Raw genomic sequence first — 19,719 nt, forward strand, 5'->3', positions numbered from 1 at the left:
TCGTTGTGGAAAAATGTGTTTATATTTCGGAACGTAAAACTATTTTGTTATTTTGACGCTGATAGTAAGCTTTTCAAGACGAAGTTGGCTAGAGTAATGTGATATACACAGAGGCTAAGATAATATGATTTGTCGTGAAAAAACGAGTAAATTCAAGCTCCTAATAAGATTTTTACTTCTTGAATTGGAATGAAATTTGAAAATACACCATGAAATAAAAAAAAAAATTTGGTTAGGTAGAAGCATGGGAAATTATGTAAAATTTAAAAAAATTGGGTTTAATACTCATTGGCCTAAATTGTTCGCTGAATATTTATAAAGGTAGAGTAACTATGGAAATATGAATGAAGAACACTTCACGCTTTTAACGCATTAATAATGAAAATATGACTACAATGCGAAGTATTTTACAACATTCTAAGCGAAACTTCTGTCTCTATTATTACGGTACAGTGAACCCCCCGGTAATCCGGCCCCTGGCTAATTAGATATAAAAATTGCGCGACTCTTTTTAGGTTTCTTTCATGTATATAACCTGAAAGTGTTTATTTAATAAGTTATCTAAATGGTCAAATGGATCGATTTTCTAAGGCCTATGAAAATAATTCTGTTTTTAACCTATGATTCCAATCGTTTGAGATTATAATTCATGTTATTGTGTTCCTCATAAACAATAAACATTCTATATGAAACTGATAAATGTATTCGATGATCAAGGACAAAGGTTTATTAAATATATAAAAATTATATATGGTGCTTGTTTTACAATTTATTGTAAATTTAAAACAAAAAAAGAAGTGGCCTCTTTATTATAAAATTTACATCACAACAATAATCCTATTAAAAATTAATAACAAAAAAAATATTTCTAGATAAAAAATAAATTAAATTAAAAAACAAAACCTCATTATTAAATAAACAAATTTTAAGTAAAAAAATAAAAATAACAATTTTTGTAATTTGAAAAACAAGCTAATGTGCATGATAATATTATCAAAAAATAAAATGTATAACGTTTATCTGTATTAACATGTACAGGATGTTTTTAAATGTAGACGGTTCTAGAAAGAAATCTTGGGATGATATAATGATAATTTGTTTCTTTAGTTTTTTCCCTCAATTTTGTTTCGTATCGGAGTTGACGCTACTAAAAGGCATTTCCTTAAAATTAATTAAGTTAAAAAATTTTCAAGCCTCAATTCGAGAAGACGTAGAGGTGATAAAAGCTTTCTCTGCGAGAAGCCATATTTCGGTGTTAAAAAAGGGCGACATGGGCAGTAACGTTAAAACTCACCCAAAAGGCACATCATTGTCACTAATTCATCTTAAGTGCAAATATTCAACCCTCTTATTCAAGTTGAAAAAAATAAATAAGATTCGTTCCTTGTCTGAATCAAGAAATTTAAAAATATTGCATTCTTAATGGCGTAAAGTTACGTCGAATTATTAGAGAGTGCGGAAAATGTTTTACAGAAAAATAATTCTATAATGAACTGAACTCCGACACAAAACGAAATAAAAGAAAAAACACCTAATAAACAAATTGCCATATAATCAGCCATTGTTCATGGAAATTTAGAAATATCCTATATATTAAAACAAATAATGGACTAACTCTTTTTTTCAATCTTTAAAGTATTACATAATTATTATTCTTCATATTTGTTTTAATATATAATGTACGTTAAAAATCATCTATACCTACCTAATAATATTATATGAATTTATTCTGACGCTTATTATTATTATTATAATTATTATATTTGACGCGCTTGCGTGACAAAATAAATTATTTTTTAGTTTGTTTGTTTTTGAGTATTTTTAACAAGTATCCACTTTGAAGTCATTGTTATATATATATAAATATGTAATATGTAATATTTAGTAATTCTATGCGTTGATTAAAATATTTTTGAGAACGAATTGTTATATTATTGTGTTGTGATTCTTCATACGAAGCTCCTCGAAAGAAACTCAATTGGTTTGTTACTCAAAAATTGATAGTTTCTTTATAGACATGGTGGACATAATAACATTGTGGGCTATAGATAGAAACAGAGTGATTAAGTAGCCGCAGCTGCTCTAAGTGCAACTGATTACTAATTGGTTACTAATTGTTTACCCACAAATACCGCCGTTCACAGTTTTCTATCCAATTGTATGTGACTGCTCACTGACTGGATAGAGGTTTCAATCACCAATTAGTGTATTTTTAGTAGCTTCGTGTTTAAAAGCTTTGTAGTTTTGATTTCAGATGCTGAAGAATTCACTAGGTGCTGAGATCATTATTATCTTCTGCAGTCTGAAAATGTCTAGGAATAGTAAACGATATTTATTTTGGGAAAATGATGATTTGAGTAGCCGCAGCTATTCTTAAATACAACTGATTACTACCTGGCGACTAATTGGTTACCCACAAAAGGCCCCATTCACAATTGCATGAGCCATGACTGCCCACTGATTGGCTAGAGATTTCAGTCATCAATCAGTTTATTTTTAGTAGCTTCGTGTGTAAAAGCTGTACAGTTTTGATTTCAGATGCTGAATAATTCACTAGCTGGACTGGCTGCATAATTTTTGCAACACAATGAAATGTCTATTAGTCCTGAAAGTTCTGAGATCTTACACTATTATCTTCTATAATCTGGAAATGCCTAGTAAACGGTGGCACCTAAGAATAATAAAGGTTATTTACTTTGGTAAAATTAAATGGCAGGACTAAAATAAAATGGCAAAGAGAATGACCTGCCAAAAAAAAAAAAAGAAAATGTAAGATGGAATTACAGGAATTGTGGCAAGGCGGTTTTTTCGAACTGTATTATCAGCTCAAAAATAGCGTGTAAATATCTTAACGACAAAAACCTATGTAAGAATAATTAGCTCGCACAGAAATAGAAGCAAATAAAGAAGTGGATGTTAAGGCAAGTAGTATCCATGCTGCAGTGCAATTCTAACTGAGGGGGGGGGGTAATGTTGTTAAGTAATGGGATTGACTACAGCAGAAAACCTCGATAATTTTGATAAAATAAGATCTTACTTAACATAACGTTTGTTTGGACCTTGGTTTCATCATTTAGTGAGATATTCGTTTTCTTTGTTTTCATTTTTTTGCTTCGCTAAATCTGTACATATTTGTTTTTTTAATACAAGGTGAACGTAAATACATATTCCGATATTGTTTAATCGAGGAAGTAATATATGAGAAATAACATTTGAAATGCACTTTATTTGTAACATTTTTCTTATACATGAAAATTTCAATAATTTTTCATTACATTTTCTTCGATATCTGTACAGTGTTGTCTTATCACATTGTGTTTAATTTTTAGTCGTTTCTTTCGTATTTTAAACAAACATAAAGTCGATTTGATAACAAAAACAAATTTTTTATTTTAAAATCTAATTTCACTTTCTAGTCTTTCCTTTAAGACTTTCTATTACTAAATTAATATTAAATTAAAATATTGATAATAAATAATAAAAATCAATAAAATAATAAAATAATAAATTAAATGAAAAAATAATAAATGAAAATAATATCAGGAATATTACACGGAAAACTTTTTATTACATTCGTAAATTATAGGGTTTATTTTTCATAGTAATTATATCTAATCTCGCCGATGCCGAAGCTCGTCCTGCTTCATTTTGTACAGTTATTGTGTATATACCAGCATCTTCAGCTGCTATGAGTGTTACTTCCAACACTTTGGTATTAAATTTTTCTATAACTCTGTTTTTTGAGTTACGACCAATTACAAGTCCATCTTTTGTCCATGTAACAGTTGGTGATGGATACCCACCAACTGTTACTTGAAACCGTGCTGATTCACCAATCTCTGCTACTGTGTTATGTGGTAATGTATAAAAGATTGGAGGTACCATGGAATATGAAGTAATAACATTCGTTGGTTTGTATGTAGTGAGTTGCATATCTTGAAGTTTTGAATATGTTGGCATTGTTCTACTTGATCCAATACTTGGTAAATTATGTTTCTTTAATACTAAAATTAAAAAAATACATTGATGAAATTATCAGAATGACTATATAAACAAAGTAACGATAATGAATAACAAAGGATTCCTGGCATAGACGTAAAGGATTCACCTTGAAAGCAGGATTCACCTTGAAAGCAACCTGTTACTAGGAGGCAAGGATATCTCTTAATCAAATGCTATGTTATAAGAAAATTCACTTATATGATTCTGTCAAAGTCAGAAGAGACGTAGAACGACTAAAACTTCCCTGTTGGGATTTTTTTCAAGATGCATTGATCCAACTTACAGAATGGTCATAAACCGTAAAAATTGGAAATTAACAGAGAATATGATTGACCGGGAATTATTGTGGAAATCGGAAAAATTTTTAAAATATCAAAAAGTCTTAGAAGATATCCAACAATAAGGTGAATATTTAGGTATGTTTTTTTGAGTTTTAATTATTTTAAACAATTATTTTAGTGGAGAGCCGTTAGATTTATACCCCTGAATCCAGAGATAATCAACAAATCTTTATAAAAACTGTGTTCGATGCATTGTTTAAAGCTTACTTAAAGAAGCTAAAAACAAAAATTTGTGCGATCTTGCCCAGGGGTGGGATGTATCTTTAAATGAACCCAATTTTTGAATTCTTTGGCTTAAAATTCCCTTATATTTTATGACATTGCAAAATAAAAAGTTGCTTGTGATTTTTTCAAGGGAAAATTAAAAAAAAAACTTCGGCAAAATTTAGTAATTGTTTTCAATTCCGATCAAATTCATTAAATAAGGTAATTTAGACTTGAAAAATTAAAAAAAATGGAGTTGATGACATGAGAGCATAGTTTCTAAGATATCGACAAAAATCCGCAGCGCAATTTTTCGATTGAATTTCAGGAATGTTTTTAGAAGATATTAATATTACTTTAATAGTCAAATAAATTAAAAACAGAAAATTATTTTTTACATCAACACCAACCCCCTTTACCTCTAATACTGTTACATGGTTTATGGAGTTCTATTAGTTAGTGTATCATCTGGGTCGTCGAAAATCTATAATTCAATTCTGGCTTGGTTGTAACGCAAAGTAAATAGATAGTTATATTAACATTGGTGTAACATTGGTGATAGTTATATTAAATGGGTGTAGCATTTCCTTTGGGTGTACGGTAAGTTTAACCAGAGAAAACAGAAAGTACAGTTTGAATACAGGGTGGAAAATTTTAAGTAATCTTTTAGATATTTTGGGGTTTTTTGTTTACTTACACTTATAATACGTTGTATTTTTATAGATACAATTATTATCAACTGTAACCGTTACAAATGCCTTACTGGTTGAATAATTATTTTCAGCGGATAAACAATACGTGCCCATATCATCGTAATTTGAATTTTTAAGTATGTATTTCGTAACATTTCCAAATGATTCCGTCCTAAATCTAGGATTCCTTGTTACATCAATTGTTCGTTTAGTCCAGTTCACTAAAACAATAACGTGGTATAAATATTAAAAATAATTTTGTATTTAAATTTATAAAAAATACCTTTGGCATTGGAATCTGGATTAATCTCAAACGATACAGTGATATCTTGTCCTGGTGCAACTGATATTAAAGAATCTGGTTGTGAAATAAACAATGTTGTTGATTTCTGAAGTCTTGGGTAATAGCTTGAATGTTTGGAAGTACTTGTGCATGATCTCAGCGTTTTTATTTTGGGAATGTCATGATCTGAATTTGCTCTAGCCTTAGGTTTAACACTTACAAAAACTAAACTTGAACGTACTCTGGTTGTAATTGTATCGGTTCCTGCATCTCCTATAAAATTAAAATTAAATTGTAAGAACGCATGATGAAATAAACTGGGAGTATGAAAAAGTTCGTTATCTCGTTAAAGAGAAATTATACGTAAAGTTCTTTTTACGTGTTTTAACCCGTAACGTCCCTATCGATTATCCTTTCTTCGTTGTAATTTTTCGAACCCTTTTAGTAAAGATGGGTACTTATTCCTCCTAGCGCTTGCGGCTTTGTAGGCTGGGAGACGTGTTGAGATGTTGTCGCAACTCATGCGTTAAAGAAAATCAACTTGAAGAGTCTTAGCCAAAATAATTACCCCCTTTTACATAATGTATGCAGAAACTGTTAAAGCAAAACAAGGTACTTATATTTTATAACTCCATCCAACAGACTCAATTGACCAATACCTTATAATACCTCATAAACAAAGTGGCAAATAACCTTATAAAAAAGAATAATTCTTTTGAAACACTTTATGTGCAGCCAATATTTCTTACCTTTTAAATATTTGTCGGAATCAGGACTCCTCCATTTAACTGAACGATGTTGCGACCTCAGAGGACATACTTCCATATACCCTTTTTGTCCTAATACCAATTTACCTGTGGTTGTATTCACCAACGATCTGGCATCTGGTTGATGGCGACAAGTTTCATAAGAATGACAATTCTCATAACAACTGAATTTAACAGCATTCAAATTAAAACTTTCATCAGCATCGTGCTTTATAATTTTTGGATAACTATGTCCACCATATTTATAACGATTATACCCCCTTACAATAGTTTCATGTCGTCTTAAAAATCCACAATAAAGAGTTACTTCATAACGGCGTGGATAAAGATAAGATCGTTCAATATTCGATTTATAAACTGCAGACATCATTGGTAACTTGAAATAGTGATCATAATATGGTTCGAAATCCATTATTCGATTAATTTGTGAAATTCGATTATACCCATCATAATAATTTAGATCAATTGATGGTTTATATTTTGATATTTGTAAATTAGCCCGAATTGCATGTCTATTTTTTCTGCTACATTTTTCATAGTCACTGTACGTAATTGTGTTTGTTGAGATTAGCGAATTTGTTACAGACTCTGATAAACTGATTAAATTTTGTATACGATCGTGTGTTTTACGTGTGTCTCGTAAAGCCTGATAAGAGTTATCCGAGCTAGTATGTGAATAAAGATTACCATTATATTTCGATCTTGGTTTATCACGCGCAAAAAGTAAAGGTTCAACGCTGTAAGTTTTAGGCGAGATTGTAGCACTTGTTAGTGACACAGATTTTGAATAATCCGATAGTGACGAAAGTAATTGTTTTTCTTGTTTTAATACTTTTGATCCCGTTTGATAATCAGAAATTATTGTTTTGTATCCCTTCTTAATTTCATCAGCATTTTTGAACGATCGTGAAATTTCAGTATCTTTAATAATATTATCATATTTATGGTAATGTTTTGAAGGCGATGCTTGTCTATTGCTTAAAGCAAGGCTTCTTGATTCCCAATTACTAGTGGGAACTTCAACTTTTAATCTGCTTATGTCTTTTGAGGGTTCTACACGTTTGGGAATAGCACCAAATCGTTTAGTGCTTATCTCAGTATCTTTTTGGTATGCGTCGGTAGTTTTCCTATCACGACCTACTGCAATTCCTGCCTTTTTATCTGCAACATCTGCATTTGAAATTTGCCTGTAAGTGCTTGTCGAAGTATACGATTGAATTTGATCATCAGTGGATTTTATGAGAGTATCCTTTTCTTGCGTACTACTTTCAAGTTGTTGATCTTTTTTGGTAATGGTTGACTTATATGTTGATGAGTCCTTGCGTGATGTATCTTTCATAATTTGTTTTGTATCTTCTATTTTTCGATTAGTTGTATCTACTTTAGAAATTTCCTCTTTTTGTACCACAGTTTCTTTTTTAGTGTCCTTGTCTTGTTTTTCAAGTAACCTTATGCTTTCTTTCCGTTTAATATGTTCACTACGAGATTTAACTTCATCTAATTTAGAAGAAACTGAGGATTCGCTTTCTTTTTTCTTTTCAATTGTATTTTCTTTATCTCCTTTTTTGTCATCATCAAGTGTTTTGGAATGTTTCGAATCGAACTTATCATCTTGCGCCGACTTCGATTTAATATCTTTATCTGTTTTAAGTTCTGATTCTTTACTTAAGGACATTGATTTTTCTTCATCTTTTTTTACCTCTGATTTTTTCTCTTTATTATCATCTTTCTTTTTTACACTAGGTTTAGGCGGTGATTTAGCTTTCTTGTCAACGGCTGATTTATTTTTTTGATCATCATTGTCTATGTCGCTAGATTTGGAACTAGGTTTCAGTTTCTTTTCTTTTTCATCTTTTTCGCCTACAGTCAGTTCTGGTGATGTTTTTTCTTTTGAAATTTTTTCTTTTTGTTCAGTAAGTTCAGGAGAAGATTTAGTTTCTACTATCGTTTCTCCTTTCTTTTCATCAATAGTCTTAGAAGGTGGTTCAACTTTTGCGTCTTCTTTCATTTCTTTTTTTATTTCTTCGGTAGATTCAAGAGATGCGTTGTATTTGGATTTTTCCTCCTTTTCATCAATAGGCGTAGGAGGTGATTTAATTTTTTCGTCTTCTTTCGTTTCTTTTTTCTTTTCTTCTGTAGGTTCTGGAGATATTTTAGCTTTTGATTTGTCTTTCCTTTCTTCAATAGGTTCAGGAGATGGTTCAGCTTTTCTTTCTTCTTTCTTTTTGTCAGTAAGCTTAGAAGATGATTCAACTATTGTTTCATCTTTCTTTTCATCAACAGACTTTTGAGTTGATTTAACTTCTGGATATATTTTCTTCTCTTCTTTCTTTTCTTCTGTAGGTTCAGGAGATGATTTAGGAGATGGTTCAACTTTTGTTTCTTCTTTCTTTTCCTCAATAGGCTTTGGAGATGATTCCAATTTTGTTTCTTCTTTCTTTTCATTAACAGACTCAGAAGTTGGTTCTAATTTTGGAACTTCTTTCTTTTGTTCGGGAGATGTTTTAGCTTTTAATTTTTCTTCCTCTTCATCGATAGGTTTTGGGGTTGGTTCAACTTTAGATTCTTCTTTCTTTTCTATAATAGGCTTAGCATATGGCTCAACTTTTGTTTCTTCTTTCTTTTCATCAACATGCTTAGGAGTTGGTACAACTTCTTTTTCTTCTTCTGTAGGTTCAGAAGATGTTTTAGTTTTCGGTTTTTCTTTCTTTTCATCAGTGGGCTTAGGAGTTGATTCAACTTTTGGTTCTTCTGTAGGTTCTGGAGATTTTTTAGCTTTTGATTTTTCTTTCTTTTCATCAGTAGATTTAGGAGATTGTTCAACTTTCGTTTCTTCTTTCTTTTCATCAACAAGGCTAGAAGTTTGTTCAATTTTTGCATCTTCTTTCTTTTCTTCTGTACATGATTTTTCTTTCTTTTCATGAGTAGATTTACGAGTTGGTTCAACTTTTAAATCTTCTTTTTTTTCTTCTGTAGGTTCAGGAGATGTTTTAGCTTTTGATTTTTGATTTTTTTCATCCGTAGGTTTAGGGGATGGTTCAACTTTCGATTCTTCTTTATTTTCTACGATAGGCTTAGAAGTTTGTTCAACTTTTATGTCTTCTTTTTTTTCTTTTTTCTTTTCTTCCGTAGGTTCAGGAGATGTTTTAGATTTAGATTTTTCTTTGCTTTCATCAGTAGGTTTAGGAGATGGTTCGACTTTTGGTTCTTCTGTAGGTTCAGGAGATGTTTTAGCTTTTGATTTTTCTTTCTTTTCATCAATAGGTTTAAAAGATGGTTCAACTTTCGATTCTTCTTTATTTTCTACGATAGGCTTAGAAGTTTGTTCAACTTTTTTTTCTTTTTTATTTTCTTCTGTAGATTCAGAAGACGTTTTAAATTTAGATTTTTCTTTCTTTTCATCAGTAGGTTTAAGAGCTGGTTCGACTTTTGGTTCTTCCGCAGGTTCAGGAGGTGTTTTAGCTTTTGATTTTTCTTTCTTTTCATCAATAGGTTTAGAAGATGGTTCAACTTTCGACTCTTCTTTATTTTCTACGATAGGCTTAGAAATTTGTTCAACTTTTGCGTCTTCTTTCTTTTCTTTTTTCTTTTCTTCTGTACTTTCAGGAGATGTTTTAGATTTAGATTTTTCTTTGCTCTCATCAGTAGGTTTAGGAGATGGTTCAACTTTCGATTCTTCTTTATTTTTATCGATAGGCTTAGAAGTGTGTTCAGCTTCTTTCTTTTCTTCTGTGGGCTTAGCTATTGTTATACTTTGTTTTTCTTCAACAGGCTCATTGGATGGTTCAACTTTTTGCACTTCTTTCTTTTCTTCAGTAGGTTTAGCAGATCTTTTTGTTTTCGTTTCTTCGTTTGTATCAATTGGCTCAGGACTTGATTTAAGATCATTGGTTTCAACAGATGACTTTCTTTTTATTTCTTCTTTCTTTTCTGTTTCAGTAGAAGACTGGGTTTTTTTACCTACCTTCTCATCTTGTTTCTTTTCCTCGGTAGATTCAGAAGATGGTTTTACTTGAGTTTCTGCTTTCTTTTCTTCAGTAGATTCTGAAGTTGGTTTATCTTCTTTCTTTTCAACGATAGGTTCATCTGATATTTTGGCAGGTTCGGGAGATGTTTTTCCCTTCTGATCTTTCTTCTTCGCATCGATAGGCTCAGAAAATGATTTACGTTTAGTTTCTTTACCGGATGTTCCAGTAGATGACTGCACTCCTATTTCTTCTTTTGTTTCTGCGGGTTGTTCGGGAGATGTTTTCTCTTTTGTTTCTTCTATCTTTTCAACGGAAGGTTTTGTCGATAATTTGTCTTTTTTGTCTTCCGTTTTCTCATCAATGGACTTAGAAAGTGATTCGGTTTTTGTTTCCTCGTTTTTATCATTAATCGGTTCAAGAGATGTATCTTTAATTTTCTCTATTTCCTCGGCAGCAAGTTCAGTAGATGATTTCACTTGATTTTCTTCGCTCTGTTCATTGAGTGTTTTAACTTTCATTTCTCCTTTCTTTTCGGTAGTGATTTCAGAAAGTGTTTTAATTTTTCTTTCCTCTTTCTCTTCAGTTTTCTTATTACTTTCTAGTTTTGTACTATCTGTTATCTCTTTCTGCTCGGTACTCATTACTTCTTCTGATAATTTTTTATCAGTCTTTTTATCAGTCTTTTTATCTGATTTTTCTTTGTTTTTATCGCTAATATCAGAAGACGATTCACTTATCTTTTTTGACGTTTCTGTTAGTTTCTGAATAGTTTTTTCCTTTTCATCACTAGTTTCAGAAGATAATTTTATTTCTTCTGTCTTTTCAAGTAACTTATTTTGTGCCTCTTGTTGTTTGTTAATGCTTTCGACTTTTTGTTTTTCGTCTAATGTTCTTTCTGTTTTCTCTTTTTGTTCACTTGCTTTCTCTTCGATTGATGTTTGTCTTTCTTCCGTTTTTTCCTTATTTTCTTTTACTTCTGTTTTATTATCTAGTAATTCCCTGGCCTTTGCTTTTTCTATATTTTTTTCAACTTCTTCCTCTTTGCTTTCTTCCTTTTTAGTAATATCAAGTTGTTTTGAATCTTTTTCCTCTAATTTAGTAGATTTTTCATCTTTTGTAATTATGCTTGTTTGTTCGGTTTTCGTTTTCTCTTCTTCAATAGAAACTTCTATTTGTTTTTCTTCTTTCTTTTCAATTACTTGATCTGCAATATGCTCATCTTTCTTTTTACTTTCAAGCTTTTTAGATTCACTTAATTCAGATTTTTTCTCTGCTTCTTTTTCGGTTACTTCTTCTTTTTGTTCTTGAGTAATGTGACTATCAACTTCAATTGATTCTTTTTCATCTTTTAATTTGGCAGAACTTTTTTTAATTGCTTTATTTTCGTCTGCTATCTTTTCTTCAGTTTTAGCTGAATTTTCTGATTTATTTTCTTCTACACTCTTCAATTTCTTTAATTCCAATTTTTCTTTTTTATTTTCAAGAATTTCTTCTTGCTTGTTTTTGTCTGTATCATTTGAATCTTTATCTCCTACTTTTTTTTCTTTTGTTTTAGATGCCGATTCTGATTTTGTATCCTCATCGTTTTTAACCGTTTTGTCTTTTGTTGTATCTTTTTCTTTCTCAACTGTTTTTTCTAATTTATCTTCTACCGAAACACTAGTTTCTTGTTTTAAAAATCTTTCTTCCTTCGACACTTCCAAATCAATTGTAGATTGGGTGTCTGATTTTGATTTTATGTCCTTTACTTTTGTCTCTTGTAGTTTTTCATCTTTATTTATTAATTTTTCTTCGACTGCTTTTAAATCACTTTCAGTTTTTTCCAGCACATTTTCGGTTTGTGTAGCTTCTTTTTGCTTCTTCAAATCTTGTTCTTTCTTTTCGATATCTTCTTTCTTTTCTTGTTTAGAATCCATGAATAATTTTTCACTTAATTTAATATTTTCTTCTTCAGTATCACTTTCTTTATCATTTTCTGATTTTCCTTTCAATTTTTCGCTTTTCTCTTTTAGTACATTCAACATGTTTAAAAATATTTTTTTCAATAAATCCACTTTCTCCTCTTCTTCATTGCTTTCCAGATATACGCTTGCAATAGCAATTTTTTTTATTTGATTATCTTTTAATCTATTGTTTAAAAGCAATTCTTCTTGTTCTAAGATTGCAATTTGTTCCAAATTCCTTTTATTTTCTAAATCTTCAGAGTTTCCGTTTTGCAACGTGGAAATTGATTCTAATAATACTTTATGTGCTTTAATTTCATTTATAGCAGCAGTTAATTGTTTTTCCTCCGCTATTAATCTATTTGCGTAGGCAATTTCATCGTTATCTGATTGCCATTCTTTTATGAATTCGGCTATTTTCGCTGATGTTACTGAACTATAATGTAAATTTAATTGTTCGATATCCTCTGTTGTCATTTGTTCTTCTGATTCTATAAGGGCTTCTATCGGTTTTGACATAAATTCTTCTGTTTTAGCCAATGAAGATTCAACTTTCGATACAGGTATTTCAGTTTTAACTAATGGAGTTTCAATTTTTATGACATTTTGAAGCATATGCTCTTCTTCTTGAAGAATTGCAGGGATACTTAACACGACATCTTCAATTAATCCTTCTATATTTTCACATATCTCTGCAATTTCATTTACTTTTGCAAGTGCAAGTTTTTTAACTTGCGTATTTAGTAATTTAGCTTCATTCTGTGTTATTTGATGTTCTAATACATTTGCTTTCTCTAAAAGTAAATCTTCCAATTCAATATTTTCTGTTTTTTCAAATATGATACTCGAAGATTCTTCCAAATTATGTTTTTGCAATTTTAATTCACTAATATTAGCTTTATATTGTGTTTCTTCGATTTCTAATTGTTCAGCGTAATCTTCATTGCTAGAATTTGATTTCAATTCTTCTACTATTTCCGCCACTTCATCTTGAGTTACTGACGTTAAATATTCTTTTAGTTTCAAAATGCTATCAAGTTTTTGTTCTATTTCTTTCTCAGGCGATAATGAGGCTGAGTCATCTTGAATAGCCTCTAACGGTGTGACTTTAATTTGTTCCTCTTTAACTTTTTGAATCTGTGAAATAATTGTTGAGATTATTGTAGGCTGAGATACAAGACGAATTTTGTCTTCTTCTAATATTGATGGCATATTAAGAAGACAATCTTCAAACAAATCTTCCAAATTTTCTGATTTATCAACTATTTCAGCGACTTGAGCAAGAGCTAATTTTTTTATTTGAATATTTTGAAGAGTAGCTTCATTTAATGTAATTTCTTTGGCTAAAATATGTAATTTTTCTAACATTGTATCATTGTCTGGTATATTATCGATTTGTTCCAGCGCAACATTTGACAATTTTTCTAGATTATAACGTTGCCATTTTAAATCATTTATTTTAGCTTTTAATTTTGCTTCATCGGCGATAAGTTGTTTACAATATTCTTCATCGGTGGCATTTATTGTTAATTCTTTTGCAACTTCATGCTTTTCATTTTCAGTCATATTCTCATAATATTGTTGTAGTTTAATCAATATTTCTTTATCTTCTGCTTCGCTTATTTCGCCTTTGTTTGCTTCAATATTTCTATCAACATCTTTTGCTTTACTCGCTGTGTCTGCAACTTTTTCTTCTTTCTTTTCTTTGGTAAGTTTCTCTTTTTTTTCAACTGTTTCTTTAGCAAGTTTTTCCTTTTCTGCTTCAACAGACTTGCTTTCTACCACTTGTTCTTCCTTTTCTACAACGGCTTCTTGATCTACCTCTTCGCCTAATATATCTGTTTTCTTTTTTTCTTCGATAACTTTCTGTTCTTCCTTATCAACTGCCTTCTCTTCTATTTTTTCTTTTTTTAAATCTTCTATGAGTTCTTGGCTCTCTTCCGCTGCTTTACTTTCTACTTTTGGTTCTAATTTTACGTCAGCAGTTTCGCCGGTCTTAGCAAGAGTTTTTTCCGATATTTCTTTCTCTTTTTTTTCTTCAGCTGGTTTCTGTTTTTCATTGCCAATTGCTGTGATTTCAATTTTTTGTTCTTTCTTTTCATCAAATTTATCCTCTACTTTATCTTTCTCTGCTTTGATACTTTCTTCCTTTACAACAATTTTTTCTTTTAAATCATCAGAGTCATCAGAAGTCTTGGTGGTGGCTTTATCTCGTTCCTGCTTTTCTTCTAGAACTTCTTTACTTTGCACTTGATTTTTATCATCTCCTTTCTCTATCTTATCCACTGTTTTGACTTCCTTTTCATCACCTATTTTTTCAACTGATCTTATTTCTGGTTTTTCTTTATCTTTTAGTTCAAGTTTTTCTTTACCAATATCTTCTTTTTTTGTAATCACTGTTTTGTCTTCGGTCTCATTATCTTTTTGTAACTTCGTAACTTTTTCCTTTTTTTTATCAACTGACTTCTCTTGTAACTTTTCTTCTTCGACAGAAATAGTTTTTTCTTCATTTTCTGTCTTATCTTTGACTTCTTCTTTCTTTTCTTCAGAGGTTAGTTCAGCTTGAATTGCTGTTTTTGCTTCTTGAAGGGCAATTGATGTTTCAATAACTGCAGGCATACTTTGGGACAATAAGTTTTCTTTTTCAATAAGTACATTGGGTAATGTTAAAAGAGCATCTTCGAACAACGCTTCAATATTTTCACTTTCATCCTTAATTTCTGCGACTTGTCCTAATGCCATTATTTTAATTTGATTCTCTAGTAATTTTGTCTCATTTAGTGATATTTCTTGTTCTAGAATGTTAAGCTTTTCTAAAGAATCTTTATCAGTTTCAGTTCTGTTATCAGCTTGTCCTGAACGCATCTTTATAGAATGTTCTAGATTATACCTTTGCCATTTTAAGTCATTTAATTTTGCTTTCAATTTCGTATCCTCTGTTTTTAATTTGTTAGCATAGTTATCATCTTTGGTTTCAGTAGTTAATTCCTTGACTATTTCTGCAATTTCATCTTTTGTTGCAGCAGCAATATGTTCCTTTAATTTGATAACGTTTTCTAATTCCTTCGTTTTTTCTGATATCTGTTGTATTTCACTCAATTTTTGTATTTCTGGTGATGTGACGGATATTTGAGACATGTCTTCAATGAATTTTTTCTGCTCTAAAAGTATATCCGGAAAACTTAATAAAGCATCTTCGAATAAATCTTCGACAATTTCAGGTTGATATGTAATTTCGGAAACTTTTGCTAAAGCTAGTTTTTTAATTTGTATGTTTAAAAGATTCACTTCATTAAGGAAAATTTCGTCTTCAAGAATTTGAGCTTTTTCTAATACACTTTCATTTTTAACTATATCATCAGTATTTTCTAAAGTAATGTCTGATAATTTTTCAAGATTATATCGTTGCCATTTTAAATCATTTATTTTAGATTTTAATTGCGCTTCGTCATTATCTAATTGTTCTGCATAATTCTGGTTTTGTGCATTCGATACTAGCTCGTTTGCTAGCTCTGACATTTCAGTTTTTGCTACAGTTGCATGATGTTGCATTAATTTACTAAGCATTTCTGGATCTATACCTTTTTCAGATACCTTTTCTTCTAACTTAGATTTTTCTACTGCTGGTAATTTAGTTTCAGATTTTTCAGTAACTGAATCTTTTTCTATTATTTCTAATTTGTCACCTGTTGAAAGTTTCTGCTGCAATTCTTCTGTTGTTTTCGACTCGATTACTACGTGTACATCTTCTTTCGGTTTCAATGGATTTTGTAGAATTCTTTCTTCCGCTCGAAGTATATTTGGAATGTTTAAAAGAGCATCTTCGAACAAATCATCTAGTTTTTCCGAAGGTTCGTTACTACTTTTAACTTGAGCAAATGCAAGCTTCTTTATTTGAGTACCCAACAGCTTTTCTTCATTTGATGTTATTTCTCTATCTAATTTTTTTACTTTTCTGACAATATCACTCTTTTCTGATACATCATCAAATTCTTCGGAAGGAATTTTTGTCAAACGTACTAAATAATTTTGTTGCCATTTTAAATCATCTATACGGCATTTTAATCTTTCTTCTTCAGCTTCTAATTTTTCAGCATAGGCAGTATCTTTTGCTTCTGATTTTAATTCTTCAACAACTTCTTCTATTTCGTATTTTGTTACAGTCGCAAAATGTTCTTTTAGTTTGGCTATACTTTGAAGTTTTTGATCCAAGTCAATTTCTTTTGTTTCCTCCTGCGTTTGTTTTGTTTTTTCATTGCCAGTTTTCTTCATTTCCGATGCTTTAGTTTTTTCTTCAACGGTTTCTTTTTTGGAAATTATTTCTGTTTCTTTCTCGCCAGTTTCTACCTTTTCAAAGATTGGAAGTTCCTCTTCAACACATTCTTTTGTAGAAATTGTTTGTTCTTCTTTCTCATCGCGGACATTCTTCTTTTCTATTAATGGTGATTGACCAACAGTTGTTGTTTCTTTTGATTTTTCGTCTTCGGCTGTCTTCTTTTCGAATTTTTCAATTGTGACTTCTTTTGAAGTAATTGTTTCTTTTGGTTTTTCACCATCAGTTCTCATCTTTTCCAATACTTGAAGTTTACCTTCAACAATTTCTTTGGGAGAAATAATTTCTGTAGATTTCGTATCGTCTTCCTTCGCTTTTTCAGGTTCGATTACGACAATATCTTTTGTTTCTTTTGATTTTAGACTACTAATATCTTTTGCTGTTTGAGATTTGTCTGCAATTTTTTCTATTTCCTCAGTCAAAACTGATTCTGTTTCTTTGTTTTCTGTTACTTTGCTCTCTGTACTTTCTTCTGCTACTTTTTTCTCTACATGCTCTGGAGCTTTTGTTTCGTCTAAAGAAGCTGTTATTTGATCTATTGCTTGAGATTTGTCTTCATCTCTTGATTTTATTTCGTCAAGAGGTTTAGGTTGTTCTTGTTCTTTCGTTTCCGTTGCCGCAACTGAGCCATCAGCAGTAGAAGGAATTTCTGGTGTAGGTTTACTAATCAATTCTTCATTCTGTAATTCAGTAACCAAATTTAAAAGAACATCCTGGAATAAATTAGTCAAGTTCTCGGTTTGATCAATAACTTCGGCTACATTTGCTATCATCATCTTTTTAATTTGTGTATTCATTAATTTTCCTTCATTGTAAGATATTTCATGTTCTAAAATTTTCGCTGTTTCTAAAATATCGTTTTGATTTTCAGATTTATCTGTTGACATGCTGGATAATCTTTCTAAATTATATCTTTGCCATTTCAAGTCTTTTATTCTTTCTTTTAAACGTTTTTCTTCTGTTTTTAGTCGCTTAGTATAATCATCTCCATCTCTGGCGTTCAAAGCTACTTCTTCAACTATTTTATTTATTTCTCCCTCGTTGAAATTAGTAGTATGCTGTCTTAGTTTAAGTATATCTTCATTACTACTGTTTAATTCGTTTTTAATTTGTTCTCGAAGTTTTACAGCATTCTTTTTTGCGGCTAATTCCTTCGATTTTGGTATGAATTTTACATCGGGCGTCTCTACTTTAGTAGCCATATAAACTAATTGCTCTTCTTCTTGAAGAACGTTTGGTATACTAAGCAATGCATCTTGGAATAGATCTTCCAAAGGTTTTGATTTATCAGTAATTTCGTCTACTTTTGCTAATGCCATAATTTTAATTTGAGTCTTTAATAATTTTGCTTCATTTAAGTTAATTTCTTGTTGTAGGGTGTTAACTTTTTCTAATATACCTTCTTTTTGAGAGATATCTTCAGCTTCGTCCAAAGGAATTGTTGATAATTTTTCAAGGTTATACGTTTGCCATTTAGCTAAATAATTGATTTTTCCTTTGATTTGAACTTCATCAACTTTTAATTCGGTGGCATAATTAACATCTTTAGAATTCGATATTAATTCCTCAACAATTTCTGACATATCGTTGGCTACCACATTAGTGAAATATTGTTTCAATTTATGTATATTTTCCAACTTTTGTTGAGCTTCCACTGAATCAATTTCTTGTAAATCTGGTCTTTCAACAGTTTGTTGTTTTACGATACTAACATCTTTTACTTCTTCTTGTTTCGTAGTTTGAACCGATTCCAACACCTCAGCTTTTGTTTTTACTGCAGCCTGTAAAAGTTTCTCTTCTTCGTCAATGATATTTGGTAAGCTTAATAAAGCGTCCTCAAACAAGTCTTCCAATTTTTCTGTTTGTGTATTTATATTTGTTACTTTTGCAACCGCAAGTTTTTTAATTTGTGAAGTCAGTAATTTTGTTTCATTTGATGAAATTTCCGTATCAATAGCTTTCACTTTTTCTGATGGATTTTCGTAATTTACAGTACTCTCTTCATCCAATGCAGAATCAGATAGAAGTTCGATATTATATTTTTGTAATTTCAAATCATTGATCTTATCTTTAAGTTGTAACTCTTCGGAATTTAAGGCCTCTGCATACTGTTCACCTTTATTTTTGTAATTAGATGCTAATTCTTCCACAATTTCTGAAATTTCATTCTTTATAACAGAAGTAAAATGTTCTTTTAATTTGCTTAAATTACTTTGTTGTTCGGTTAAAGTATCCATTTCACTAAGTTCTTCTTGTTGGCTTATTTGGAAATCTTGTTGAACGTTCGGTTTTGAGTAATCAATTTCACTCTTGATAAGAATTTCCTGTTCTTGTAAAACATTTGGAATAATTGTTTCAATATTTTTAAGATCTTCAGTTATATCTTCATGAATTTCTTGCAATTCACATAATTTTGCAATAGCTAATTGTTTTATTTTAGCATGTAATAATTTTTTCTCGACGCTTTGTTCATTTGTTTCTAACGTTTTTTTCTCGTCAGTATTTTTTACAGAAACTTTTTGAACATTAATTTCATGCATTTCAGATGTTAATTTTTCAATTTCCGAATTTAAATTTGCCACATATTCTTCTTTATTATAATTTGTTGAAATTTCATTAAGAAAATCGAATTTCTCTGTTTTGGATATATTTGCAAAATGAGTTTGCAATTTCTTTAAAATGACAATTTTTTCATCATTTGTTAAATCTAGTTGTGAAGAAAGAACTGAACCAGTTCCACCTTCTAATGTGTTTAGCTCATTAAGTTGAGTTGTTAAAGAATTTCGTTTTGCTTCAATAAGATCAATAATAGGTGAGAGATTCGTTACTTCCAGAGGTTCATCTTTTAGCTTTTCCAACGCTAATTGTGAGACTTGGGTATGCATTAGTTTTTCTATTAAATGTTTGTATTCTTCTTGCAAATGAGCTAAATGTTTTTCTCCTAATTCTTTATCTTCAGTTTCAGTCGATTCTTTCAAAGATTCTTCTAAGAATAAAATCTGTGATTTAATTTCATTTGCTTGAATATCTAAATTAATTTCATCAGAATGTAATTGTGCTTCAAAAGAAGGATCATTTCGTTTTGTTGTTACATTTTGTATAATTTCTTGTAAACTATTTTCAGGTAAAACATTTTTCGTGTACGATTTTAAGTCGTTTAAGTTTAATACTTTTTGATTTAAAGTT

The 19,719-nt window shown here is 30.4% G+C and overlaps 1 protein-coding gene across 2 annotated transcripts; it reads right to left on the reverse strand.

Moving 5' to 3' along the window:
* Positions 1-3,544: 3,544 nt before the first annotated feature.
* On the reverse strand, positions 3,545-19,703 carry LOC123294739 (titin-like). 2 transcript variants are annotated; one of them, XM_044875870.1, is made up of 5 exons: positions 16,837-19,703; positions 6,272-16,788; positions 5,523-5,795; positions 5,245-5,460; positions 3,545-4,004 (listed from the first exon to the last, which is right to left on the reverse strand). In XM_044875870.1, exons 1-5 carry the CDS (start codon positions 19,416-19,418, stop codon positions 3,568-3,570), a joined length of 14,025 nt encoding a protein of 4,674 aa, XP_044731805.1. In that variant the 5' UTR covers positions 19,419-19,703; the 3' UTR covers positions 3,545-3,567. The 2 variants fall into 2 exon arrangements, with proteins under 2 accessions (XP_044731805.1, XP_044731806.1); XM_044875871.1 differs by having other exon boundaries at positions 6,272-9,407; positions 9,636-19,703.
* Between the last annotated feature and the right edge of the window lie 16 nt (positions 19,704-19,719).

The sequence above is a fragment of the Chrysoperla carnea genome, chromosome 3 (assembly GCF_905475395.1).
Source record: "Chrysoperla carnea chromosome 3, inChrCarn1.1, whole genome shotgun sequence".
Classification (NCBI taxonomy): domain Eukaryota; kingdom Metazoa; phylum Arthropoda; class Insecta; order Neuroptera; family Chrysopidae; genus Chrysoperla; species Chrysoperla carnea.